The 27,169-nt window shown below is 48.9% G+C and overlaps 2 protein-coding genes across 2 annotated transcripts; one reads left to right on the forward strand and one right to left on the reverse strand.

Annotated features, from left to right (window-relative positions):
- Positions 1 to 3,738: 3,738 nt before the first annotated feature.
- LOC308217243 (myotubularin-related protein 5-like) lies at positions 3,739 to 5,325 on the reverse strand (the record flags this gene model as incomplete). Its single annotated transcript, XM_080610219.1, has 3 exons — positions 3,739 to 3,807; positions 3,949 to 4,262; positions 5,280 to 5,325. The coding sequence occupies 3 exons, from the start codon at positions 5,323 to 5,325 to the stop codon at positions 3,739 to 3,741; spliced, it is 429 nt and encodes a 142-aa protein (XP_080466345.1).
- Positions 5,326 to 11,641: 6,316 nt separating this feature from the next.
- ECHDC3 (enoyl-CoA hydratase domain containing 3) lies at positions 11,642 to 26,400 on the forward strand. Its single transcript, XM_080615134.1, has 5 exons — positions 11,642 to 12,006; positions 12,115 to 12,236; positions 19,401 to 19,498; positions 22,106 to 22,306; positions 24,358 to 26,400. Exons 1-5 carry the CDS (start codon positions 11,675 to 11,677, stop codon positions 24,685 to 24,687), a joined length of 1,083 nt encoding a protein of 360 aa, XP_080471260.1. The 5' UTR covers positions 11,642 to 11,674; the 3' UTR covers positions 24,688 to 26,400.
- The last annotated feature ends 769 nt before the right edge of the window (positions 26,401 to 27,169 follow it).

The following is a 27,169-nucleotide window of genomic DNA, read 5'->3' on the forward strand; positions in this document are numbered from 1 at the left end:
CTGGTTGGTCACTGCCAAGGCTCTGACCAGCAGCAGCTTTGGCACTTGTTGGCTCTGCATGTCCTGGTCCCTTGTGTTGGCTCCGCTGTAAGAGCAGCGCAAGTCCCAGGAGTCTTGTGCCCAAAGCCTCAGTCTTCACCCTGCAGAGCGGCTGGTTGAGGCCACAAGAGCCGTCAGTGCTGGAGCAGAGCAGGGCTGGCCTCAGGCACTCATCCACTTGGCTCAGGCCTGGGGATCTTTCAGTGGTGACACTGAAGGCTCCTCTTGTGCCCATCTTGGTGGCCGCAGCCAGGAGCAGGTTTGCTGTTCGAGCTGTGTCAAGTTACTGGGCTGCATTTACTGAAGCAGTTGGGGTGGTTGGTCAAAGGAAAGCAAATGCAGGTTTGGTGCCTCCTGTCCTGGTCCCAGAGTGCCCAATGTTGTGTGTGTGTCGCCCCCCCCCCCCCCGGCCAGTGATGAGGGGAGCATCAAACTGGTACCATGGTTTGAGCTCCTTTCCAGCTTTCCTTTCACACCATCTCCCATCCTCTGCTCTGGAGCAAGGTGGTTTCCAGCATCTCAGCTCAGCAGCCCCATGTTCCCTGTGTCCTGGTGCTGCTCCTGATCGCTGGGACCAGCGCTTTGCTCAGCAGAGACACACCGGGTGTTGGGATCACCCTCCGGGGTGCAGCCTGAGCTGTAACCCCCTTTTTCCCACAGAAGAGGTTCTGCTGCGCACCCTGGCACCGGGCAAACCAGCCCAGCTGAGCCTCGCTGGGCACTGGGTAACACTGGGTTCATCAAACCAGGTCCCGTTGGGGCAGAGCAGCACTTGGTGGCCCCGGGCGCAGGCAGGACTCGGGTCCCTCTTTGGCACAGGGGGTACAGGTTGGGCACATCCCCAGTGTGCCGCAGCAGCCCCGTGTGACACGGGGGCAGCGCCACCCCCGCACCTCCCCCGTGCCCGGCGGTGCTAAGGCCCCTCCCATATGAATGTTTTCGTGAAACCTTGGTTCCTCTCTGCCGCGGCCGGGCCGGGCCACAGCGCACGGGAGCGTCAATAACCGACGGCTGCTGCGGCAAGCTGCGGCTCCTGCGCGCCGCGATTGTACAGCAGGGAGGGGTTAAGAGTGTACGAAGATCTCTGCACGGAAATAAAACATTGTCCTCCTTAAAAACAAACGGGGGTGGGGGCAGGGACCCCTCTGGGTGAGCCAAGCCCCCCCTCCAGCGGTCACACCAGTGCGGGGAGGGGGAGATGCTGCAAGAGCCGCTTGTACCGAGATTCCCCTTTGTACTGACATGGGACAAGCAGGAAGGGGGGGGTTGGAGCTGCAGCTCCCCCCAGGGCAGCCCCGCTCTGCTCAGCGTCCCCCAAAAGCACAAGCACGGCGCGGAAAACAGGAAGGGCCCTGAGGTGGGGGGGACACGGGGCAGCGCTGAGCGGTGCCACCCGCGCGGAGGGGGTGACCTCTGTAAAGAGCCCGGGTGGCACCAGCCGGTGCCACGGGGACTGCAGTGACCGTCCCAGCCCCGGTGTCGCTGCCAGAGGGGACCCTTGGGCACAAGGAGCCCAGGGCCAGGGCTGGTTCCCCCCCTCCACGCAATGTGACAGAGGTGGCACCTCCCGTGGGGAATGTGCCCCCCCCCCGTGACAGCAAACCTGACTGTGGAGGTAGAGACCGTGCCCAGCGGGGACAGAGACTCCCTTTGTCACAGCCACGGCCGCATCCCCCAGCCCAATGCCCAGAGCTCCAGCCACCACCAGCCACGAGCCGCGGCTCCTGTGCAAGACTGGGACCCTCTGCCCCCAGTGCCCAGGGGACACCGGAAGGGCAGCACAGTCCCTGCGCTCAACGTGTCACCCTCACCAACACCAGCAGGTGGGCGGCAGGTCCCTGGGTCCAGCAAGGTGGGAGCGGGGTGGATGCTGCACTATGAGACATGGGGAGCAGGGCTGGTCCCCCTGGCTGCTCGGTGGACAGGCAAGCCATGGGGAGGATGAGGAAAGCAGCTTCTGCCTCCTCCAGCAGTTGCCGGGGTGGAGGCTGCAGTGGGGTGCGGGGAGGACACAGTAATTACAGGGCTCAAACAGGCCTGGGGGGGACAGGGCAGGACCAGCTCCTGCTCATCCCAGCTCCTCCCGGCGCATCCCGGGCCTGCTTCAACGCGACGGGATCCTCCACCAGCGCCTCCCAGCGCGGAGCCACGGCTCCACCTCCGCGGCCGCCCGAGGCCGGGGCCTCACTCGCAGCCGATCCCAGCCCCGGCTCCGGCGCCGCCGCTGCTCCGCGGGCCCGGACCCTGCGCCCGGACAGGGGCTCCCGCGTCCGACAAACAGCTCTGGATGCGGTCGATCCATTGCTGAGCCCGCGGCACGTCCTGGGCACGGAAGTTGTAAACGCGCTCCGTCGTCTTCAGCTGCAAAGGAGGAGGCAGGAGGTGAGGGGGGGACGGGGCACCGCAGACCCAGCCCTGAGGCACCGCAGATCCGTCCTGGGGGCACCGCACGCTGCAGCCCAGCACAGTCCGGCACCACACTCACATCGACGAGGGCTTCCTCATCCACCGTCCTGGGTGTCCCCATGGTGGAGGTCCCCGGGGTGATGGACTCCACCTCAGCCAGGTCAATGACTCCTTTGTACTCTATGTTCTTCTGGCTGTCGTAGTACCGGAGCTGCGGGGAGATGTCCCGTGTGGTCAGAGCTCATGAGAGGAATGGAAGGAGGGACAGAGGAAGGAGACAGGGACGGATGGATGGATGGATGGAGGGAGGGATAGAGGGATGGATGGATGGAAGGATAGAGGGATGGAGGGATTGGGGAATGGATGGATGGATGGATGGATGGATGGAGGAAGGGATGGATGGATGGATGGATGGATGGATGGATGGAGGAAGGGATGGATGGATGGATGGATGGAGGAAGGGATGGATGGATGGAGGGAGGGAGGGACGGAGAGAGGGAGGGATGGAGAGAGAGAGGGATGGAGAAAGGGAGAGATGGAGGCAGGGAAGAATGGAAGGAGGAAGGGATGGGTGGATGGATAGTGTGAGGGAGGGATGGAAGGATGGATGGAACAATGGAATGATGGAAGAATAGAAGAATGGAGGGATGGAAGCATGGACAGACCCTGGGCCTCCCTGCCCCTCCGTACCTGATATTTGGTTTTATACAGCATGAACCAATGAGGCTTCCAGGGTTTCATGAAGGCTCCCTTCTTGTACAGAGACCCCTCGTAGGACCTGCAGGGATGGGGCAGTGCATTAGGGCGGAAAGGAGAGGAGGGATGAAGAACAGCTCAGTCTGTGGCATCAGCGGGGACAGGAGGTGACTGTGGTCCCACAGAGCAACCACAAACATCGCCCCTCACACCCTGTGCCCTGCTCCTGCCTGTTCTCGCTCTTGGACGTGTGGAACTGGCTGTAGAGGGTGCTGGTGCTCCTGCCCTCACCCGGCTTCTCGCTGGACGGGGTGGACGTGCTGCTGATGTCGCTGTCCAGGCTGAGGTTGAGCATGGAGCCCACGCCACTCTCCTGCAGGTACACCCCGAGGGAGCGGCGGTGGCAGGACAGGCCCGAGGACATCAGCAGGGAGCTGGGGGTCTGCAGGAGCAGAGACCACAGTGTGAGGAGGAGGGTGCCCAAGCACCAGCACCAGGACCCGCTGCATGGGGCACCCTGGGCACAGCCACCCCTTCAGCTCCTCCATGGACCTACCCAGCTGCCCTCCTGCTGTGCCTTGCTGGGCTGGAAAGCTTTCACCTTGTCCCATGAGTCCTTCCAGTGCTCTGGAATCTGCCCAGCTCCATCTCCAGGTTGTGCAGCTCCTGGTGGGGGGTTCAGGCATCAGGCCAGGAGGAGACAAGACCCTGAGACCACTGTCAGTGTCCTGGGGCTCATCCAACACCAACCATGCCACAACCCCACTGTTGGGACACCAATGGTGCTTCCCCACGGGCTGTGCTCACCTCCAGCAGTTTGGAGATGGCAGCGGGCTCCACGTGGCTCCAGTTGTCGTAGCAGGGCCAGATGATCTTGTGCTTGGTCTGTGGGGCTCCAGTGTCCTGTCGATGTGCATCCTCCACCGGCTCCAGCTGCCCCTGTGCCAGCTCCCAGTCATAGAAGGGGCCCTTGGAAAGCGCCTCCTCCGTGTAGTAATCCCACACTTTTAGGTTGGAGATGTTGCTGTACGGCCTCAGCACCTGCGGGAGCACAGGGTGATGCTCGGGGGGGCAGGACGTGGCACTGGCCAAGCTGCAGGAACATGGCCTGGAGAAGGTGCCTTAAAGGCAGACCTTAGAGCAGTTCCAGTGCCTAAAGGGGCTACAGGAAACCTGGAGAGGGGCTTTGGACAAGGGCCTGGAGGGACAGGACAAGGGGAATGGCTTTAACCTGCCAGAGGGGAGACTGAGATGAGCTCTTAGGCAGAAGCTCTTCCCTGTGAGGGTGCTGAGGCCCTGGCACAAGGTGCCCAGAGAAGCTGTGGCTGCCCCATCCCTGGCAGTGTTCAAGGCCAGGTTGGACACAGGGGCTTGGAGCAACCTGCTCTAGTGGAAGGTGCCCCTGCCTGTGGCAGGGGGTTGGAACTGCAGGAGCTTTAAGGTCCCTTTCAACACAAACCAGTCTGGGATTCCATGATTCTGGCATTCTCCTATTTCCCTATAGAAGTCATGCTCATTTGTAAGAGTCTGATATTCCTATTGAATACAAATCCTATCTAATTGAAAATAAGTATTTTCCTCAGAGCTAATGCAATTCATCTGGTGGTTGTTAGGGGATGAAAAGAAAAGGAATGAAAGAAAATGAAATGAACTGAAAATTGGCCAAAGAGCAGGAAACAGGTGAACAGGAAGAGGCCAGAAAATGCCACATATTTTGCTGTGAAAAGGAGTTCTTAGCAGAGGCAGGGACAAGGTGAGTAGAGAGTGTCATTTAGTGGTGAGAGTCATCATTTGCAGACGTGGCATGGAGCAAAGCCACAAAACTACAGTGGCTGTTGCCAAGTACAGAGAACTTTCAGGCAAATATTTGCTCTTGGCCCCAGGCAGCAGCTACACGTCTCTTCTTTCACACTGATAGTTCTATCCGTAACCACAGAGAGAGGTGCTGCCTGCCCATGGCAGGAAAGTTGGAACTAGATGATCTTAAGCTCCTTTTCAACCCTAACTATTCGATGATACTATGATTCTATGACATCTGGAAGAGAATCCTGAGATACAGCCTGAGGAGCATCAGCCTGTGAGGATTCTGGTTCTCTGTTCCTCCAATGAGGTGCCTAGGCTGAACTCATCATTTGTACCTTTTGTGGGGCTGAGGGGAACACTCACACCATCTGCAGGAGGCATCTCACCATTTCCCTTGGTCCTTACTGTGCTCGTGTTGGCTGGAACAGAGTTAATTTTCTATACAGTAGCTGGTATGGGGCTGTGTTTTAGCTTTGTGCTGTAAACAGTATTGATAACGCAGGGATGTTTTTGTTATTGCTGAGCAGTGCTTGCACAGAGTCAAGGCCTTTTTTGCTCCTCACCACATAAACCAGCAGGCTGCGGGTGCACAAGAAGTTTGGGGACAGCTGACCCCACCTGACCCCAGGAATACTCCATACTCTATGTGTCATGCTCAGCATATAGAGCTGGGGGAAGAAGGAGGAAGGGGGGGGATGTTCAGAGTGATGGTGTTTGTCTTCCCAAGTAACCATTACACATGATGGAGCCCTGCTGTCCTGCCTGTGATGGGAAGTAGTGAATGAATACCTTGTTTTGCTTTGCCTTCACGCATAGCTTATCCTTTACCTATTGAACTGTTTTTATCTCAACCCATGGGTTCTCTCACTTTTCCTCTTCCAGTTCTCTCCCACATCCCACCAAGAGGGCAAGCGGCTGCGTGGGGCTGAGTTGCTGGTGGGGTTAAACCACAACACCTACACAGGTATGTGGAGAGGAGGAGCAGCCTGCAGAGGCACTGGGAGCAGGCATCAGATTTAGACACTGATCAGCCCTGCGAAGGAGCACATACCTCTATGGCAGGATTAAGTATCTAAATTGGGAACCCAAGGTTAGATACTCTGAGGCAGGGATGAATACCATTTTTTTCCAAGTCTGTTACAGCCTCACATATATTTTCACATCTTAAGAACCTCCTAATTGGAAGGCACATACAAAAAAATCTAATGTTAAAGCTGGGGAAATATGACTCACTTTAAAACCTCTGAGGGAGTGAGGACAATGGAGGATGAAAAATGAGCGTGGCTAGGATAAAAAATAAAGAGGAACAACAATGGATCTAGTGACAAAAGGTCTTTGATTGCTCACCTAGTTCTCAAAGCTGCAGGGAATTAAGCAGCACCCTTTGCATGGGGCAGTGCTGCTACACAGCAACAGAGAAAAGCTCTGAGCAGTGATTGCAAACAATTGCAGCAGTAATGACAGTGGGAGCTTTGTGTTTAGCGTCAAAGAAAGTGTTCAAAACTCCTGTAGATGAGGCCCTTAGGGAGTGGTGGTCTTGGCAGTGCTGGGGTAATGGTTTGACTTGATGATCTTAAAGGTCTTTTCCAACCTGGTTGATTCTATGATTCTATAGAACACTGGCTTGTTTGTCAAAGGAACACTAAGTGCAACGACAGGAGGCAGCAGCAGTGCCAGAGAAGGACCTAATTTGGGGGGCAGGTTTTGAGCCTGGTTCACAGGTTATTATAAAACATCAGTAGCAGTCATGGAGTTAAAACTGGATTCAGGTCCTTTCCTTTAGCAGAAAAATCTTTGATTTAAAAACCCCACCAACTTCATCTTAGAGCACAGGTAAACTTTTCTGATAGTCTGCTGCACATCAATCCTATAACTGACTTTTGATTACTACTTCCATTAATGATACATTGCATCTCTTTTGGTGACTAAACTAAAGTAGAATAGTATCTTTTCAAAGAAAACAAGGCTAAGACCCAAAGAAGGTTATTCAGCAAAGTCATATGAATTCCAGGTGTGGACAGAGTAAAGAGCCCATAGAAAATCCAGCACCAGGAGAGTAATGTCCTGAAGTTTCTGTGCTATTAATACCAATACAGAAAACATAAATTATCTGAGGATACAGTAAAAGTGTTTCATGCACAGCACCCATCACGTGGTGCTGGGAATCAGCACAGAGTCCTGGCTAAATGAGAACAAAGATGCAAAATGATTTTCATCTGTTCTTCAGGCAGACCTGGAGGGCTCTACATCAGAGAAACCCTAATGGACTCACGTAGCTCTCTGCTAGCAGAATTCCCAAAGCAGGAAAATCAGTCATTTTTCCTTGGCCTGGGTATAAGAATAGGGCCCTGCTTTCCCTGTTATCCTGGAGCTACTACACACCTGACCAGAATTCAGCAGTTAAGCAGTCCTTCAGCCTTAAAGGTGCTGAACCCCTCTAGACCCTGTGGGATTTGGATGCCTTCAGCAGTGTTGAAAAGTATCAGGTAACAAGATCCTTGGGGAATGCCATCATTTTAGGAGAAATAATTTGCGTGAAACCTAGGTAAGGATGTGCCTGCCTCGTATTCTATAAACAGCCCCAGGTTTTTATCATAGCATCCCAGTTAACAGGTGTAAGTGTCTTTACGTATATATTTACTCATTTGTATACTACAGAATCATAGCATCTCAGCCTGCTTTGTGTTGGAAAGGACCTTAAAGCTCCTTCAGTTCCAATCCCTGCCACAGGCAGGGACACCTTCCACTAGAGCAGGTTGCTCCAAGCCCCTGTGTCCAACCTGGCCTTGAACACTGCCAGGGATGGGGCAGCCACAGCTTCTCTGGGCACCCTGTGCCAGCGCCTCAGCACCCTCACAGGGAAGAACTTCTGCCTAAGAGCTCATCTCAGTCTCCTCTCTGTCAGGTTAAAGCCATTCCCCTTGGCCTGTCCCTACAGGCCCTTCTCAAAAGCCCCTCTCTAGATTTCTTGTCAGCCCCTTTAGGCACTGGAGCTGCTCTGAGGTCTCCCCTTAAGGAGCCTTCTCTTCTCCAGGCTGAACTAGCCCAGCTCTCTCAGCCTGTGTCTGCAGAAGAGCTGCTCCAGCCCCTCTATGTATGTGTGTCTATATACGCATGTGTTAGTGTGTTTTACATTTCCACCACATCCCAACAAGGTCTGCCTTTGCCTTGGGATGAGCTGCTCTGTGTATTGACCACGGGTGAAACAGGTGCTCTTGCAAGGTGCATTTCCCATCTGGGTGCACTGTAAGCCAAGGAAATAATGACCCAAATAAATACTTGTGCTTCATAAAGGAGGGGATCCTGCATGCTTGCTTTGTTGTCCATGCATAGTACTTACCAACATTCGAATGGAGACCCTAATGTGCTTTATAACATGCTTGAATTTCAAAACATCTCTTCCTAGCACAGCATGATGCCCTGAAAGTTTCTGTAATGATTTAAGTATGAAGCTGTGTTATGTCCCTTATCATCTCCCTATTATTTCCTATGAAGGATCAATACAGCTAAAGGTCAGAAAAGCCCTGTCTGGTACTTGCAGTCCTGGCTCCGAGTTGCCTCCAGCTGGAAGTGTAAGCTCAGCTGTAACCACAGTGCTGCAGCAAATGCTATAAAAAAGAAAGCTCCTGAAACTGGGAGATTTTCAGGGTATTCTCAGAGAAGGCAGCAGAGGGTCTGTTTAATGCATGGGGGAAGCTGCAGCCAAAAACAAATCCGTAATGGGGGTGAGTGTGTGTCCTGGGTTCAGCAGTAGCAGTCATTTTTCTCCTCCTTAGTAGCTGGCGCAGTGCTGTGGTTTTGACTTGCAGCCTGGGAAGCACTGATAACGCCGATGTTTTTAGTTGCTGCTCAGTAATGTTTACTCTGATCAAGGACTTTGTGAGTCTCATGCTCTGCCAGGGAGGAGGAGAAGCCGGGAGGAAGCAGGGACAGGACACCTGACCCGAACTAGCCAAAGAGGTATTCCATACCACAGCACGTCATGCCCAGTATATAAACTGGAAGGCCCAGATCGCTGCTTAGGTCGGGCTGGGTATCAGTCGGCGGGTGGTGAGCGGTTGTATTCTGTTCCCTTGTTATTTCCCTTATCATTATTATTACTGGTGGTAGCAGTAGTGGTTTGTGTTATACCTTAGTTACTGGACTGCTCTTATCTCAACCCATGAGAGTTACGTTCTTTCCATTCTTCTCCCCATCCCTCTGGGAGCAGGGCGAAGATTTGGGTGGGAGTGAGCGAGCGGCTGCTTGGTTCTGGGTTGCCGGCTGGGCTTAAACCACAACAGTGTGAAAGGAAACAATCAAAGTGAGCAAGAACAGAATTTCCAGGGAGATGGAAACACTATATTAAAAATAAGCTTTTTGGAGAACATACGAAAAACATTCCTTAGAGATGGACAGAAAAGGGACAAGAAGTTGGAGAAAGAGAAAGAATCAGAAGAAACAAAGTAAGATTGTATTCACAATCCCCCACAGTTGCAGGGGATTGAGAGCTCCTCAACAGCTAACACACACATTGTGTTCTCTGTGTGCTGGCCTTTGCCTCACCAAGCAGGGTCTTAGAAAACTGCTGTGATCCACTTAAGATTATCTCATTTTCTTCTAAATGGGCAGTTTTTACTTCTGCTACAGATTCCTCCCACATATTAAAAGTGAATTTTGGAAGAGCTTTTCAGTGAATGACCGTGAAATACAACCAGCCATGAGAAAATTAATACGGACAAGTGGGGAAAGCCCAGTGCAAGCACTGATATGCAATCAGGCCTGTCAGTGTCCTGCAACACTTTAAAATGTACATAAACCCACTCTTGCTATTACAGTAGAGCCACAAAGCCTCATGATTTGATGGGTCACTGTTTTAGGCAATACAAAATCAGTAAGCAGGAAATGTATCCGGAGTAAGCTGTAAGAGTAAGATCTGCATAAGTAAATGTGTTAAGCACAAACCTGAAGTTGTTCTTGTATGAGGCTGATGCTCAGAACTGAAAAGCCACAATTGCCACCACAGACAGAAGAAGCTGCAGGGGTTCACCAGGTGCTGATGAAAACTAGAGGCACATTTGGGAACCTCCAAGTGCTTTGTAAGAACTCACAGGAATGGGGAGATCAGGAAGCAGGAGCACAGATTTACATTTACAGAACATACCTGGACACATATCTATTTTATTTTAGGATACTTACTGCTCTCCCAGAAAATAAGGTACTAACAACAAGGACTTGCATGTGTATAAGACACTTCAACTACCAATACCTTCTCCTCTCATTTAGGAAAGGATACACAATGAGTAAATGTGGTAAGGAAGAGCAGGGAATCGTAACTGGGGCAGCCTGTATCTCCTGGAACAACACTGCTTGGTCTTTGGGCCTGTTGGCATCTGGTGCCAGGTGACATTGTTCACTAACTGCCTCATCTGCACAGCTGCTGCTTTCCCAGGAGACTGCCTTAGCCAGGTATGAAGGAAGAGAGGTCACTGCTCCTGCAAGTAGAGAACAGAAGAAAAAAGCAATGTGAGAAGTTACATTGCAAAGCGACATTTTCTGGAAGAACTATTTTGAGTAGTTGGGGTCTGCAGAGAGCTGTGCATCTCTCAAACTAAAAACACTTACTATGCATCGTACCAGCAGCTGGCAAAGGAGAGCTTTGGGGTTCAGCAGAAACATAAACGGAGAGGGACCCACTCCCCCAGATCCATCCCTCTGGTAACTTCAGCAGAGACATCAAAGAACCTCTTTTAGAAGCCTCCTGAGCTCTCTCATAAAAGAAACAAACAAACGGGTTTTATCCATGAGGCTCCTATGGCAGGGCTATGCCACACTCTCGCTCCTCTAATGGCAGTATCTTTGCTCCTTCATTTCTGGCTCAGATGTGTCATTGTTCAGTGTATACCCATTCGCTGTAGTGCCCACATAGTTCTCCATCTTACATAGCCTTTTGCCCTCTCAGATTGCAAAATGCCTGTCCTCACAGGCTCCCCAGACTTTGGATCACCTTTGTACTCCTTCTCTGACCCTCTCAAGCCTGTTCACAGCTTCTCTGCATAGCAGGGACCAAAACTGCACCCAGCATTCCAGGTGTGGCCTGACAGGCACTGCGTGGGACAATGACATCTTTGCCTCTGGTGTTGATGCCCTTGTTGATGCAGCTCAGCATCCTGGCGGGTTTCTTTGCCACAGGATCACACTGTTCACTCGAGCCCACCAGGACCCCAGGTCCCTTTGCACAGAGTTGCTCCCAGGCAGGAAGATCCCAGCCTGTGCTGGATTGTGTTTTCCCAGGTGCAAGACCTTACACTTGTCCTTGTTGAACTCTGTAAGGTTCTTGTTACCCCACTCCTCCAGCCTATCCAGGTCATCCTGCAGGGTGGCTCTCCCTTCCAAAGAGTCCACTTCCCCATTCAGTTCAGCATTGCTTTATCGGGGTACACCTGATCCCATCATCCAGATCACTTATGAAGGTGGTAAACAGCGTTGAGCCCAACACTGATCCCTGGGGACCCCACTGGTGACAGGTACCGATTTAAAAAGGACCCTTTTTTTACGACAGATCCCAGCTTAGTGTCACTGAAGAGTTTTCAGCACAGTGAGGGAATTAATCTGGTCACAAATGCAAATGCTCAGTGGAATCTAAATAAATTATAGCAAAAGTCCACATTTTATGGAGTCCCTCCAACATCCTTAAAGATCCTCATAAACCAATTCCACCTTCCTACCCGGCACGTCTCACGGCAGAGAAATGGCGCCTCAGGCCCGAGCCAAGGTCCGTATCGCCATACCACGACCCCTGGCTGCACTCCAAGCCGCCGGAGCCGCCCCGGCCCGTGTCCCCGGTGGAGCTCCGCCCCGCGGCCCGGCACGTTCCGTTCCGCCGCAGCCCGCCGGCCTAGGGGTCGGTAGCGAGCCGCCCGCTGTGCTGCCCCGTCCCGTCCCGTCCCGTCCCGCAGCCATGGCGGCCGCCGGGCGGTGGCGGCTGAGGCGGGCTTTGACCGCGGCCTTCAGCAGCGCGGCGGCGGCGGGGCCCGAGCGCCCGGAGAAGCTGACGGTGCGGCTGCAGGCGGAGGGTGTCCGGTGAGGTGGAGGCCGGGGCGGAGGGAACGGGCACCACTGCGAACCCTTTCCTGAGGCGCTGGGTGCGTTTAGTGTTTTGTTGTAGTAACTCTCCTTGTGCTCGTGCAGGAACATCATCTTGAACAACCCGAGCAGAAGAAATGCCCTGTCCCTGTCCATGCTGCAGTCCCTCAGGGAGGACCTGCTGCACGACGTCAAAAGCAAGGACCTCCGAGTTATTATCATCTCAGGTACTGAGACAGGAGAGAAGGGCAGGGCGAGGGGAAGCGCAGGAATAGGGTAATATGGCGTTTAAACCAAAATCTCGCACAGAGTTAATGTTCAACTGTTAAGAATGTGTTCAAGCCAGGTTGGACAGGGTTCGGAGCAACCTGCTCTTGATACACGGATAGACTCCACAACTTGTTAAAGTTGTAAAGTAGGTATGCTTTATTCAGCACTGGGGCGCATGGGGGATCGCTTCTCCAAAGGCATGCGCACCTTTCCTTTGCCACTCAGTTTGTTTATATTACATATAATGATTACATAAACACGAGGTTGCTTCACACCTAATACATGTGCAAAACCCATTCCCGTCTAGTATTATAATTAATTCTAATTATATGCCAGTTTTCTGGCATTCGTCCCATTGATGCGCTTGCACAGTGCCTCCTGGTGGTGGTCGTTAGGGGCTCGTGAGGATGAAGGCCTGTAGTTCCTCTTCATCACCGTGAGTAACCTCTTGCTTTCACGCAGACTCAACAGGGTTTCAGCTCCTATCCAAACCTCAGGTTCGGTACAAGCCGGTTTTATGTATCTTAAAGCAGAAACTTGTCAAGCTTGCAAATTTTGTTACTCTGGTTATCTTTTGTTCCTTTTCTTTCTATGGATACTATTTAAACAAGAATGTCTTAAATGTTCATCACACAAGCTATGGATCTTATCTACTACAATTCTGCCTAGCAGCTGTAACTCCTACAGTTCTGCTTCGCAATTCTAGCAACTGCTTTGCCAAGCACAATGACTGCTTGAGCAAGCAGGCACAATGTTAACCCTTTATTCCCAGGTATCACTCTAGTGGAAGATGTCCCTGCCTATGGCAGGGGTTTGGAACCGAATGAGCTTTAAGGTCCCTTCCAGCCCAAACCAGCCTGGGATACTATGATTCTAGTTACAGAAAACGGGGTGGGACTTGCGTGTTGTTTTCCATACAGCTGGCCAGGAACATGCAGGAGTATCTATCCTAAGGGTGCCTTCACCCTTCAGATCTTGCTGTCCTGCTGTTCTTTTATGCACACCCCAGTTTCCACTCTCATGTACTTAATTTCTCATTCTTGAACATGGTGTTAACCACTGATGTGCTTTTTTGTTACGTTTTTGTTGGCAATTAACATGCCTAAGAAGAAACACCATAGAAACACTCCACAAAATGTCAGCATTGTCAGGTTTTGCAGTGTGTTTAGAGAGTCAATGGGCCTTTTCCTTTTGTAAAAGCAATCAGTAGGTTGAAATAACTGTGTGTAAAGAATACTTTAAAAAGAACAAAACCAGGTTCTAATGGTTCTCAGACTAAAGAAATACCACTCCCAGATAAGGGATTTTGTACAGGAATAGGCTGAGCTGGAGTGACCTTGTTGCCTTGTAGTAGGTGTAGATGGTACTAAACAGCTCACATGGTTTCTTCAGTTTGTGCGCTCTGTGCCCCAGCTGTAAGCCAGGATCATCTTTGCCACTGGTTTGTCAAAACTGCTTTTAAAACCCTCTGAAGAAGGCCAGGCCAGAACACAATACTGCAGTCACCTGTAACCTGCAGATGGGAACAGTCTCTGAGCCTATTACAGTTTTCTTCCATCTAGGTATTCTCCTGTAGAGTTCTTAAATATAATGAAACTTGAGCTGTTCTTAAGCCATTGTTTTTTCTTCTGCTATTTAAGATAATTTTCCCCTGCCTCTGTTCCAAACATGTTAGAGAAGTAGGTTTATTAATTTAGGATGCTGCTGTTTTGTGTATGTTGAGGAAAACACAGTGTGTTAGTGTACACTGTTGCCTCTAGAGGGCGTGGCGACCTGGTTCAGGAACCGTGCAACAGCCCACCCCTGGCCGACTGGGCCATCAGCTCACAGACACCAATGTGGTGGACAGCAAATGGCGTCTTACTGCTTAATGACACGGCGTTATATAGCTTGGATTTACAATGTCACTTCCGTCTGCTTACCTCATAAACTAAGTGTTATTGGCCATCAGGAGAGGGGCCCTATCTTTCCGTACAGCGCGATATCTTCCGACCGCCAGACCCTGGCTACCCACATTTCCCCCCTCCCTATGCATAATTATATTAACTAAAAAGTAATTAGCTTAAAGAAAATATATTGTATTGCAAAAAGAATCTTATTTCTACTGTGTATCGGAAAATAATTTTATACTATATATTACAAACGAGTAGAAAACATAAAAGGTAATCAAGAGGTATATTGGAACAACGAGGTAAGATTGGGGGTAACTAAAGGGAATGTTGAGAACAAGTATAGCTGAAAACAAGATCTCTCTGAGGTGTTGTATTCCAGATCGAATTTATGGGCCCTGGGAAGACCATCAATAAACTATCTCCTAGAGGCATCACTGCTGTGTGAGGTGACAGACTCAACCCTAGCGGGCGTCCCCGCGCAGGCAACATTGACCTGACTGTGATGAGTTTTTGTTCCCTTCACTCAGCATGAGGTTCGGGCGTTCCAACCTTTAAAAGTGCACGCCTGTTACCACGTAGGGGGCCAGTCTACGTGGTAAGAGGGGGTGACAATGTCCAAAAAGGTTTCCCAGGGGTTTGGATTTGTCCAGATAGTTGAATTCAAGTAGAATAACTTGAGGTAACATTAACCAAACACGGTATCAAAGCAATTGCCAGCGTTCTACTAACATAATGTTAACCGTTACTAGCCGGCTCTTAATAAACAACGCAAGCTTATTTAATATACAGGGTCCGAGGACCAGCGCCAGTACAATCATTACAATTGGTCTTATCAAGATAGGTATCAAGGAAGTCAGTCATGGCGACTGGGTAAACCAGGATGTAAACCAGTCTTGGTGTGCCTCTCGTTCTCTTCTTCGTTTTTCTAAACCCTCCCGTAACTTTGCCATGGTGTCTCTTACCACTCCGGCGTGGTCCGCATATACACAGCACTCCTCTTTCGACACAGCACACACTCCTCCCTCCATACTGGGGGCGCCCTCTTGGTCCCCAATGGGGGGACCTTCTTAGTCTCCCCAACGAATTGTCTTTCACTTGTTTACACTTGTAAGGGGTCTGAGAGACTTTCAAGAAGGGATCTTTCCTGGGTTCTGGAACCCACACATTTGCAATCGTCTCACAGCCCCAATATCCACAGTAATAGTGTCCGGGGAAGTTACAGTACCCTTTTCCCGGACTGGGAACAGGGCAAAGATAAAGGTCCATCATATTTTGATATGGACGTACAGGTGTTAGTTAACACAAGGTGACCTTAAAGCTAGGAGCCCCTGAAGTTGTTACAGTTTGTATAACTGTGCCAGAGCCAAAGTGATACAATGTCCATGTGAATGGCTGATAGGGATAATGAGAATCTGATTCTGCCTTCCCCACGGTGATAAGCCCCAAAAACATGATTGCACAGAAGTACCGTGCCCCCCCCCCCCCGCGAAGGGCATTTTGACGTTGCTGGTGTTCTGTCGATGCGGGGTATTCAGTTGCTGCAGGGCTCTTAGGTGTGGGTAGGGAGTTTGTTGGCTCATCGTCGCCTTCTGGTAGTAGGAAGTACCGGTCAGGAGGGTGTCCAATGAATCGGTCCTGTAAACAAAAACTCACAGTTTTCATTAGCTTTATTCTGGAGGTCCGGTTTAATAGACTTAAGCGGATACCACTGGAGGGTTATCACACTTTACTGCCAGGGCCACCCTGGGGTCTCGCCCCCAGGGGGTGGTCCTTGTTGTCCCCGAGGTAGGGACTGATTCGGCTGGATCGTTGGTTGGACCATGAAGTTGGTCGCTTCTCGAGGGGATACCGGGTTCGGGAGCGCTTCGCCCCATCCGGGGTTGGCATAGTTGGGCCGCCTCACGTTCCAAGTGGGAGAGGGCTGTGTGTGGCCCGGGTGTCCTCTCCCCTTCCCGTTTCTCTGTTTGGATCTACAGTCCTTAGCAAAATATCCTTTCTTTCCACAGACCCAACACGGTCCTCTGGGCCTGTTCTGGCGCAGGGGGGGCAATGGGCAATTAGTGACAACGTGGCCTGCCTGGCCACATTTAAAACATATCATCATATTGGTGACTGCGGTGCGAACAGCCGCCTGAATTGGGGCTAAATGCTCTTCCTTTGCGACGTGCTTGATCACGTCTGCGATACTCGACCCCACCGGGAGTGATCGCAGAATCTCTTTGGTTGTCGAATTACACTGTTGGCGTAAACATTCTGCTACGACCGGGCCCTTCGCTTCCACAGGCAGGTTCGAAGAGTCGACCGCGGCCTGGAGACGATCCACAAACTGCGTAAAGCTTTCACTTTCATTTTGCTTTATTGTGGCCCATGGCGATGGCTTAGCAATAACTCTAGAAGCTGTGTGAATGGCTTCTCTAGCTGCGCGGGTGGTTGTCATTACCTCGTGAGCCCGCAGGCCCTGGGCCTGTGCCTGGGGGGTAATCATTGTTGGGTCTGTGCCCATCAGCCGCTGCAGACTGGAGCCATGTAGTGGATGATCTGCCCCAGCTGCTTGGGCTAACTGTCTCGCACAGTTATCCTCCCATTCCTGTTTGAAAACGATCATCCCCGCTCCATCAAAAATCAATCTACAAGTTTGTTTTATATCGAACGGGAGCATATCGTCTCCCCCAAAGACAACATCTATAAGGGTAGAGACCATTGCAGAATTAAGGCCTTTGTCTGCGATTGCTTTAACAATTGCTTGTATATCCTTAGGGTTTATGGGCGAGTGGACCCTCTGTCCCCCATCCGTCACTCGGACCGGAAACGCTAACACGGTCGATGGGGTCCAGTTGGCACACTCAATCATTATTTTTCTCCAGTCCGTGAGAGGGACCTCCTCCCCCCGTGATTCCTTTTTAATTTGGATGGGGATATTTTGGCCCTTAATTCTGTTTATCTCCGTTCCTGGCCGCTCTAAATTTGGACCAGTTGTGAGCCGCTCATCCCAACTATTGTCTGATCCCCAGCCAGTGTCTGATTCAGACTCAGAACTTGACTGACCGGTTGTATCCGGTGTCCGGTTTCCCCTTGCCGGGCTCCGGCCCCGCCCGCTTCTTTTGTGGGCGGGCTGTTCCTTCCCCTTACGGGCGGGCCGTTCCTCCCTCTTTTGCCCGCCCCTCCTTCCTGGTCCGCTCCTCCCCCTTGGTTCGTCCCGCCCTCCGTCTTTTTGCTCAGCGCCATCTTGAGGCGGATAGGGCGATAGCTCGACCCAGCCTTCTCGGGGCTCCGCATTCCCCGCAGCAATTCCAGCCTCCCCACCCCAAATGGACTCTGGTGGTTTCCGTTTATCCGGAAACAGATCGGGGTTCGGAAGATGGGGAGGTGCGTCGCCTTCCCGAGATAGCACAGGCTCAGGAGAGCCGGGACCGTCGGGGGGGTGCAGAGTCCGCGTGGCCACACCGACCCCCAGTCTTGGGGCGTCTCGCAAGCAGGATTTCGCCGCCTTCCAGGTTTCCTGCTCGCGTATGGCTTTCCGCAGGGCATGTATAACCTTCCCCAAAAGCCTCGCAACTGCGAGAGTAAAATCTTTGGGCTTACAATCAATACCCCATTGCCTATGCATTTTGGATATGACCTTCACAACGGATTCCATCCTGCTTGTGGGTCCGGGAGCGTCCTCCCCGCCGGGCTGGTTTTGCAGCTCCGGCCGGCGTTCACCCGTCCAGGCGATTTCCCGGGTTTCGGCACCACTTGTTGCCTCTAGAGGGCGTGGCGACGTGGTTCAGGAACCGTGCAACGGCCCACCCCTGGCCGACTGGGCCATCAGCTCACAGACACCAATGTGGTGGACGGCAAATGGCGTCTTATTGCTTAATGACACGGCGTTATATAGCTTGGATTTACAACGTCACTTCCGTCTGCTTACCTCATAAACTAAGTGTTATTGGCCATCAGGAGAGGGGCTCTATCTTTCCGTACAGCGAGATATCTTCCGACCGCCAGACCCTGGCTACCCACAGTACCCAAACATGAGAATGGAAGTAGTCTGAGTTCACCAGGATGAGTTTAAATATATATATTCAACATTTCAAACAGCAGTTGCAAATTGTGTTAAACACTTCCTCTTCTTCTTCGGGAGTACAAAAATCTGGGAGTTTGCAAGCACAATTTAATGGTTTTTCGTTTTAGTTTAAAAAGAAATTTCATGTTTCTGTTGATTTCCAGTTCTCTTGCTGAATGGAATGCAAAAGAAGAAAGAAAATAAAAGGACTTCTCAGGAAATGCTTTGAGTCTGACACGGGCTTTGCAGTGGATTCTTCCTCAATGAGGCACAAATGCAGTTGTGATTAATTTCCAGATGGGTATTGGTGATCCTGTGAGCTGACTGGTGTTAACTGTGTGGCTGTTTCTGGATACACGGTGTCACAATAATCTGATTCATAAGAAACGAGTGCATAGGTTGTGTGTGCATAATTGTAGCTGAAAATGTCACATCCATACAGATATCTGAGGAGTTCTGAAGGATTCAGAAGCGTCAAATTGGTTTATTGTTATGGCAGATACCCTCATGCCAAAGGAAAGCTGTTGTAAAGGGTGTTTTACCTTAGCTGCTACTGGAGGAAAGCAAATTCAAAGCTGAGGTCCACAGGAACCTGCTCTTTTGCTGCACAAACCCTGATGTGCTTTTTGGGATTCCCTAGATGACAGTTTTACAGGAGAGGAAGCAATGCCCCAACAACCCTTCTGGTTCTCCTCCAGCAGAACAACCTTTTTTCCTTTTTTCACTGTGGCCTTGAATGCTGTGACACAAAAATCTTGATGCTTATTTAGCAGCAGTTAATCATTAATGCTGAGTACAATAAATAGGGACTAACGGCATTTGTGTGAGAGCAGAGCACTCCATCCTTGCTCCAGCTGACTTGTTTACATTGTCCCAAGGAGTGTTTAGAACAGTATCCTTAACAAGAAGCTGGACTCATTCTGTTATTAACAGAATTAACTTGGAAGGGAAGTAAAACCAGGCTTTAAAAAATGCTTATGGGTGTTACTGTGGTTAAATGTCTCAATTGAAAGTTGTTACAAAACCCAGAAGGCAGTATCTTGGAACTCTCTGTGGAGCTCCTTCCCCAAGCTCCTTTTTGGCCCTTGACACCTCACTGACATAGCTACCCCTGGGACATTGATACTCCTGTACCTCTGGTTTCTTGATTAAACCAAACTGACTTTTCCTGCAATTCTTTACAGCTGAAGGACCTGTATTTTGTTCCGGCCATGATTTAAAGGAACTTTCAAGTGAAGATGATGTGAAGCATCATTCCCAAGTATTTGAAATGTGTGCAGAGGTAAGCAGTTCTTAAGTGACACCCCTTTGCCTGGTATCAAGAGCAAGCAGTGGTACTGGTTCAATGAAGGACAGCATTGCTTATCTGCTACCTAAAGCACAAATGGTTGGTTCAGTTTTCTTGCTTTTTGCTGCTCTGCCATTTTAATATGTGATCCTGGTGAAATTATGAGAATTGCCTGGAGAAATCCAGGGATTAAAAGGGGTAGAATGCCAGAGTGCATGTCTCCTAAAATGGATACAGGCATGATGTGTTCCTCAGTTCAGCCAGTGTTCCTTGCAGCAGAGTATTTGGGCAATGTCTTTCCTAGAAATCTAGGGATAACCACCTTCAAATCACTTGTGATCAAGTGTTCTTTCCCAACACCTAGCTACTAACCCTGGCAGCTCTGCCTGGGTTCCATCTTGGCATGCTGGTCACAGAGGTAAGTGCCACTATGAATGAATGACAGGTTAGTCCCTTCATCAGGAGGGAGCCAAGGTCTGATAGTTCAGCAGCCAATAGTTTAACATTGATTTTGCAGTTGCAGGGCAGAATACCAGCATGATGTCAGTGCAAAACTGAACCATGCAGCTTCCTGGTCACAGAAAAGGAAAGATCAGGCAGGAAAAGTGTCAAAATTACTCCATATAGTGTGCATCAAGAGCTGGTAAATTGCTCACTTTAAGGACTAAAAGGATTTAAATTCTCCTGTGTGTATATCAAGCACTGTGGCTGTATTCAGAATTAATGAGTACTAAAGCAAACTTTGATTAATAAGGAGAAATAGAAAAAACATCAGAATGTGAGATTTAGAGTTAAAACCAAGACTAGCTATCTTCATGAGAATGGTGCTCTGCTGTATATTAAGTTTAGTATAACAATTTCAGATTAGTATTCTTGAGAGCATGAAATACAGAGACGGAGATACTGGACACAGTCCTGGACAACCCACTCTACCCGCGTCTGCTTGAGTACGTGGATTGGACTCGATAATCTTAAGAGGTCACTGTCAACCCAATTGCTTCTGTGAAATTGGCAAAGCAAGTTCAGGAAGAGCTTAAATATAAGAAATGAAATGGCATTTGAAGTGATCCCTTTTCTGATGTTCATGGCAGGGGTGAGTGCTTTAAACTCTCTACCTGAGTATCCTAAAGGGATTTAAGTTACTCATAAATCACAACCCACTATTATCACTGTGGAGGAAGAAAGCCTTACTGTTAAATAAATTGGCACTTTACAGGCAACAGAAACAGAGAAATTAATTGATGCTCTAGTACAGTAGAACAATTGACTTTTGCTTTTGTGGTGGTACTTCTGAGGGCTTCCAAAACGGGATTGTGTTTTCCTGGATTTCAGTACTTCAGTGGAATGTATCCTACCCAAATGACATGCCTGCAGCATTGTGGACTGGGGTCCAGAGCACTGGACTGATTTTCAGGAACCTCAGCTTCTACATCTCCTCTGTGATGGTTAATCTTAAGCAGATCATCTCAGCTGTTTCTCCTCTGTTTCCCCATGCATACAGCAGTGTTTGCCATACTATGTAATGCAGTATCTGAGAACTAAGAACTTGCCACATACAAGCTGGGGACAGTTGAGAATATCACATGTCCAGAAGCTTTTCAAATACAAAATCAGAAGTAACAGGTTGGGGGGGGTCTCAGAGAAGGTGTTGACTTTGAGTTTTTGCAGCCACAAAAGCACTCGGTACTTGTTTGTCTGCACATGTGCACATGCTCTTACTCTTTTGTTGTCTGCTTCTCAAGATCCACTGAAACTAAACAAAGACAGAAGAACAGAGACAAAGACTGATCAAATTCAGAACCAAATATAGGTCATTTTACCTAAGCAACATAGAATTTGCTGTTTTCATCTTCACCTACTGGAGATACTGAAGTAGCAAATGAACATTTGTTATCTTGCTACATTGTGCTAACGTGAGATTATTTTAATTTAATCCAGATAATGACTGTAATCATTTAAGCAGCATTTTCAATCTTCAGGCATTAAAATTAGGTGAGTTTGTTGATTCCCACTGTATGAAAGGGGAATCAGAAAAGTTAAGACAAAATCCTCTTCCTTAACTTCAGCTATCTGAAGTTGGATGTCCAACCTTCAAGAATTATCTAACAGAGAGAATGAGGCTTTCTTCCCTTCTTACGTCTAAATGCAAGCAGGAAAAATTGTTTGCTGGCAGGTCTCTTCCTGGATTGAAGAGTAAGCATAGAAAGGCAGCCAGTGATAGTGTTTGGGTGAGACCAACCCCAGCTCAAGATCATGCAGAAACCAGCAAGAGGCTGGTTTAATTTCTTGTGATGAAGTCATCTTTCTGTTATAGGGCAAATGAAGGCGGGGATGGTGTGTCTGGGATACACATCTTCCCACAGCCAGGAACACTGACCTGTGGTGCAGAGGTACCCAAGCTCCATGCAGATCTGATAACAAGTGTTTCTGCCTCTGATTCTTGGGTTTACCATTTCCACCGGAGTTAGCAGGACCTGCTCATGCTACATAAACCCAGCAGATACTGGTACAGCACTCGTCTAAAACTGCACACATCAGGTGTGTTTTAGAACAGCCACCGTTTGAATTTCTGAGACTGACCACTTTCTTTTGTGCATGCAGGTTATGACTTTAATCCAAAAACTTCCAGTACCAGTGATTGCCAAAGTGAACGGGCTGGCTACAGCAGCAGGCTGCCAGCTGGTGGCCAGCTGTGACATCGCAGTGGCAAGTGAGAAGTCTCAGTTTGCTACTCCTGGGGTGAACATTGGATTGTTCTGCTCCACACCAGCTGTGGCCTTGGGCAGATCTCTTCCAAGAAAGGTAGGCTTCCTTCCCAGGTACTCTGTAATTTTGCAAGTAGGTTCCAGTGTTAGGAGGTTTATTTCATAGAATCATAGAATGATTTGGATTGGAAGGGACCTTAAAGCTTATCCAGTTCCAATCCCATGCCACGGGCAGGGACACGTTCCACTAGACCAGGTTGCTGCAAGCCCCATTCAACCCAGCTTTGAGCACTGCCAGGGATGGGGCAGCCACTGCTTCTGTGGGCACCCTGTGCCAGTGCCTCAGCACCCTCACAGGGAAGAACTTCCTGATATCTAATTTAAATCTCTCCTCTGTCAGGTTAAAGCCATTCCCCTTTGTCCTGTCATTACATGCCCTTGTAAAACCCCCTCTTCAGCTTTCTTGGCAACCCCTTCTATGTACTGGAAGCTGCTCTAAGTTCTCCCTGGAGTCTTTTCTTCTCCAGGCTGAATAAGCCCGGCTCTCTCAGCCTGCCTCCACTCTGCAGGAACATCTCCACAGGAGATGTTCTATTGCTTGGACTTTCTTTTGCTATGGTACAACATTGAAAATACTTTGTTGCAAAAGATATCTTTGTCTGGGACTGGGGAAAATCATAAAGGGATGAACTCTGCTTAGGGAAAGCAGCTTCCTCCTGATGCGATTCCAGCCAGCATGAGCTCGTCCCAGCCGCACAGCAGCTCAGCCATCCCTTTCCTTTCCAACACACAGCTCTGCGTTTTTGCCAGTGATGTTCTCCCCTGATGAGGAAACCCCTGCAAGTTCAGGATATCAGTCCCACCGAGGTATCAACTCTTGCCAGGCAGTGACATTCCACTGCCAGCAGGAGCTGCCTAGGTGTAAGATCAAGATGCTTTAAATAGCATCTAAAACCTTCCCATACTTTCTTCCTGCTTCATTTCCTACTGATTGTGACTACAGATTTCTCACTGCATAAACAACAGTATGACGATCTGTAAAGCTTCTGTAACTGAGAAAAGGCATTTCCAGTTCTAATGCAGTTGGATTCATGGGGACAGACTCTCCAAGCCCAGCAGGGCTCTGCTGAGATGCAGTGACTTAACTGCCCAACTTCAGTTGCTGGATAAGAGCTTCAACTTTAAACCTGCCATTCGTGAGGCCATCCTGTTCACATATAGTCTGTCTGTGGGGTTTTGTTCCAAGTCTGCTACGGTGAACAGTCATAACTGTTCCTGAATTGGTATTTCTGGGGGTTATTGTTACCTTTTTAAAATGTGTGGGATATACTTTTCTCTGTGCCACTTTTCAAAGGAGCAAGAACATTCCCCACAGTTCTCAGGATGATTGATTTTACCTTGTAGAATCATAGAATAGTTAGGGTTGGGAAGGACCTTAAGGTCATCTAGTTCCAACCCCCCTGCCATGGGCAGGGACACCTCACGCTAAACTGTATCAAATGAATGTGTAAATACCAAAGCAAAGATACCAACAACGATCATCAGCTCTTACAATTCAGGGCATTGGGTAATTACATCAAGAGTCATGACAAAACATTGTTAGTGATATACAAGACTGAGTAGTCACTGAGTATTTGGGGGACATCTTCATTCAAAACCTCAAGTACAAGATGCTAGAAGCAGCAGGAGACTGAAATAGTTAATGGCTTTAAGAAGGACATATTTAAAACCAGCCCTAACCAACTTAAAACTAAGGCTGGTATTTTCAAAAGCTACACATTCACTTAATAAATCTTTACTTCTTATTATATGCCCAGCTTAAAATGCTGAGTTCAGTCATTTCAGTTTGTGAACCATCCACATCTCTCAATTCCTACTGCAATTACGGGCTTTTGAAAAGAAACCCAGAGGTGTCAGCCTAGGACAGTGGGAATCAGTGGGCAGGTTTGAAACAAGCCAGGTTTACACCCAGTCCTCTTTGCTGAAACCTTTTGACACTTCCTTGGCAGCTTAAAGAAGCCAAAAGATTTAAATCTTAAGTTTATCAAAAAATTAACTTGTACTTGAAGGAGGAGGCTGAAGCTGCACAAACAAACCAAAGCTATAAGGCAGTTGAACTGACGTAATACAACATTTTGTCTTGTTCAGGTGGCATTAGAGATGCTTTTCACGGGTGAACCTCTTTCTGCCCAGGAAGCATTAATGCATGGGCTTGTCAGCAAGGTGGTACCAGAAGACAAGCTGGAAGAAGAGACCATGAAGATCTCTCGCAAGATATGTGAAAGCAGCAAATCTGTGCTGGCCCTGGGGAAAGCCACCTTTTACAGACAGATGGCCCAGGACCTCGATACTGCTTACAAAATGACTACTCAGGTCATGGTAGACAATTTGACTTTGAGAGATGGGCAGGAAGGGATTGAAGCCTTTATTCAGAAACGTAAGCCTGTCTGGTCACACTGTCAGGATGAGAAGAAATGAATCTTGTTTCTGAGCTAACCTTAGCTGTGATTCTTCATGCAGCTACCTTTGGGAACTCAATTTTTGTTCTTACTGAAAGTGAAATGTCTCTTCTTACATATGCCAAAGACACAATAAATTTACTCTAAGTATATAATAAATGTTAGGAAAAATCAAACACAATGGGGGTTTTTCAGCAATGAATTTAATCTATGGTTTTAGAAGGAACTTCGTGCTGCAAAAATCAGTTTAGCATGCCCCAGGGTACTCAGGGAATCACAGGGACTGGGAGAGAGCCCAGATCACCCTGTTCAGTACCTGTCTCCATCATTCTGGAAAAGAATTGCCATTTACTGTTATTAATAGAGAATTAAATGGCTTGGACACATTCCAGATATGATGGTAATACAGATGATGAATTCCAGTGCTGTTTAGATGTTACAGACAGAAGCTTGTAACAGTAGCCCATTGCTCCCTACAGATATATCTGCTTATGAACTGCAGTATCACTAGTTTGTCTCCCTCAGCAAATCCTGGTTTTCCACCATCATCTCAGTCACTTATCCCAACTTTGAAGAATTTTGCCATCGACTCCAGTGAGGCTGAGCATGGTTTAGGAGTGTTTAGCTTCACAAAGGGCACACTGTGAAAGCCATTGCCTGTCAGCTTCAGCAGAGATTCTCACTTTGGCAGGGTTTTGACCCAGCTGTCATTTACAGGCTGTAAGTCTTCAGTTTATCACAGAATCTCAGATGTGTTAGTTGGAAAATCCATCCATGTGCTCGGAGCTGGTATTTCACTAACACCGGAGCAGCTCCGCCACAGATTTATGTTCTTGACAACAGGGATTCAGCTGCTTCTCTGGGTAACCTGTTGCAGTGCTGTGCAACCCTCCTGATGAAATATTTTTTCTTAATGCTCAGTCTGAGCCTCAAAGCAGCAATTTTTTTGGCCACTGCTCCCTGGTACATGGTGGCAGTGTGTTCCCACCACCCAACCTGACCTTTATTTCCTGTATCTTTGCTCAAGTGGTAACCAGTAGTGGTGTTCATAACGGATGTGTCTGGTTGTGATGGTTGCATCTGGCTCAAAGTGGATTTGGGGAAACAGGTAACACCACAATGTCCAAGGATTAATCTGAGCAATGCACCCACCTTACTGCAGTGTTGGTAAATGTCCAACTCAAGCCAAATTTGGAAGAAACTAACTCCTGTAGTCAGCATGTGAATGTGACTATGAGTGAATTATCCTACTTCACAGACAGTGGATGGCACAGGTCCTGTAGAGCTCTCCTGCATGGCAGTGGGCTGCGTGCCAGGATCTCCCCTCAAGCAGGGACAGCTCAAGGTCCCTCCTCAAAGTTTAGAGAATCCTCATCACATTGGGTACTAAATAATTGAATTGGGAGTAAGAGCACTGAAAATCTGAAGTATCACTTACCTAAGTGATATAAAGTATTAATTACATGTTTATAATGCTTTAGTCAGAAACTGTTGACCAAGTCTGGATCCAGCTGCACTTAGACTCCCCTCTGTGAAGGATATTAGAAAGAAAGGGGATCCTTTCTGAACCTCATGACTCAACAGGAGGGGCTCCCTGACTGTTTTGTCTCACCCTGTTCTCTATACAGTAAATAATCAAGTGTACCTCGCCATGAAATCTTGTTAAACGATTGTTGCATTTACTATCAAATGTTGTTAAATTGCTGGTTTATATCAATAAAATACATAGCTGCTTCTCTGTGACGAGTGAAGTGCCTCACTCCATCCACAACATGCGTTATCTGACATCACTGAGAAACTTCAGCTCCATTATCTCTCTAATTCTCTTCATGCAGTCACAAGCTACAGTTAGACCAGACTTGGACTCTCCTGTGCCAGCCTGAACACATGGAGCTTCCTCCACTTACCTTGTAGGTCATGTTCTTTAGGTAACCAGCTTGGTAACTCTCCAGTGGACCAGTTCCAGCTTCTCCACATTCCTTTTATACTGGTTGTGCTAAAACTGGACTGTATTCCAAATAATGGCTTCACCAGTGCCGGGCAGAGGAGAACAAAGTATTTCTTCCATCTGCTGGCCACTTTCAGCCAGTCTAAATTGCTCAGTACTCATCACTTGTGATGAGAGTGCACTGTTGGCTCATGTTCAGTTGGGCAACCACCTGCTGTAAGCCTGGTTTTAGCAGGACTGCTGCTCTGCCAGTCACCTCCCAGCCTGTACTGGTCCTTGGGGTTATTCCTTCCTCGGAGCAGCAACTTGCATTTCCCCTTAGATTATGGTTCTTGTGGATTGAAATCAGACCACTCAGTACATCAGCCATTCCCCCAGTTTCACATCATCTGCAAATGAGCTGAGGATGTATTATTGATGATGATCCTGAATGATAGGAGCCTCAGTATCAACCCATGGTAATCAACATGGGATGACCTCTCAGCATTTATTGTGAAGTTCCACGTAGCCAGATTAGGAAGGCTCATCTATTTCATATTTAAATAGGCATCTA

Source organism: Psittacula echo (genome assembly GCF_963264785.1).
Source record: "Psittacula echo genome assembly, chromosome: 1".
NCBI classification, from domain to species: Eukaryota; Metazoa; Chordata; class Aves; order Psittaciformes; family Psittacidae; genus Psittacula; species Psittacula echo.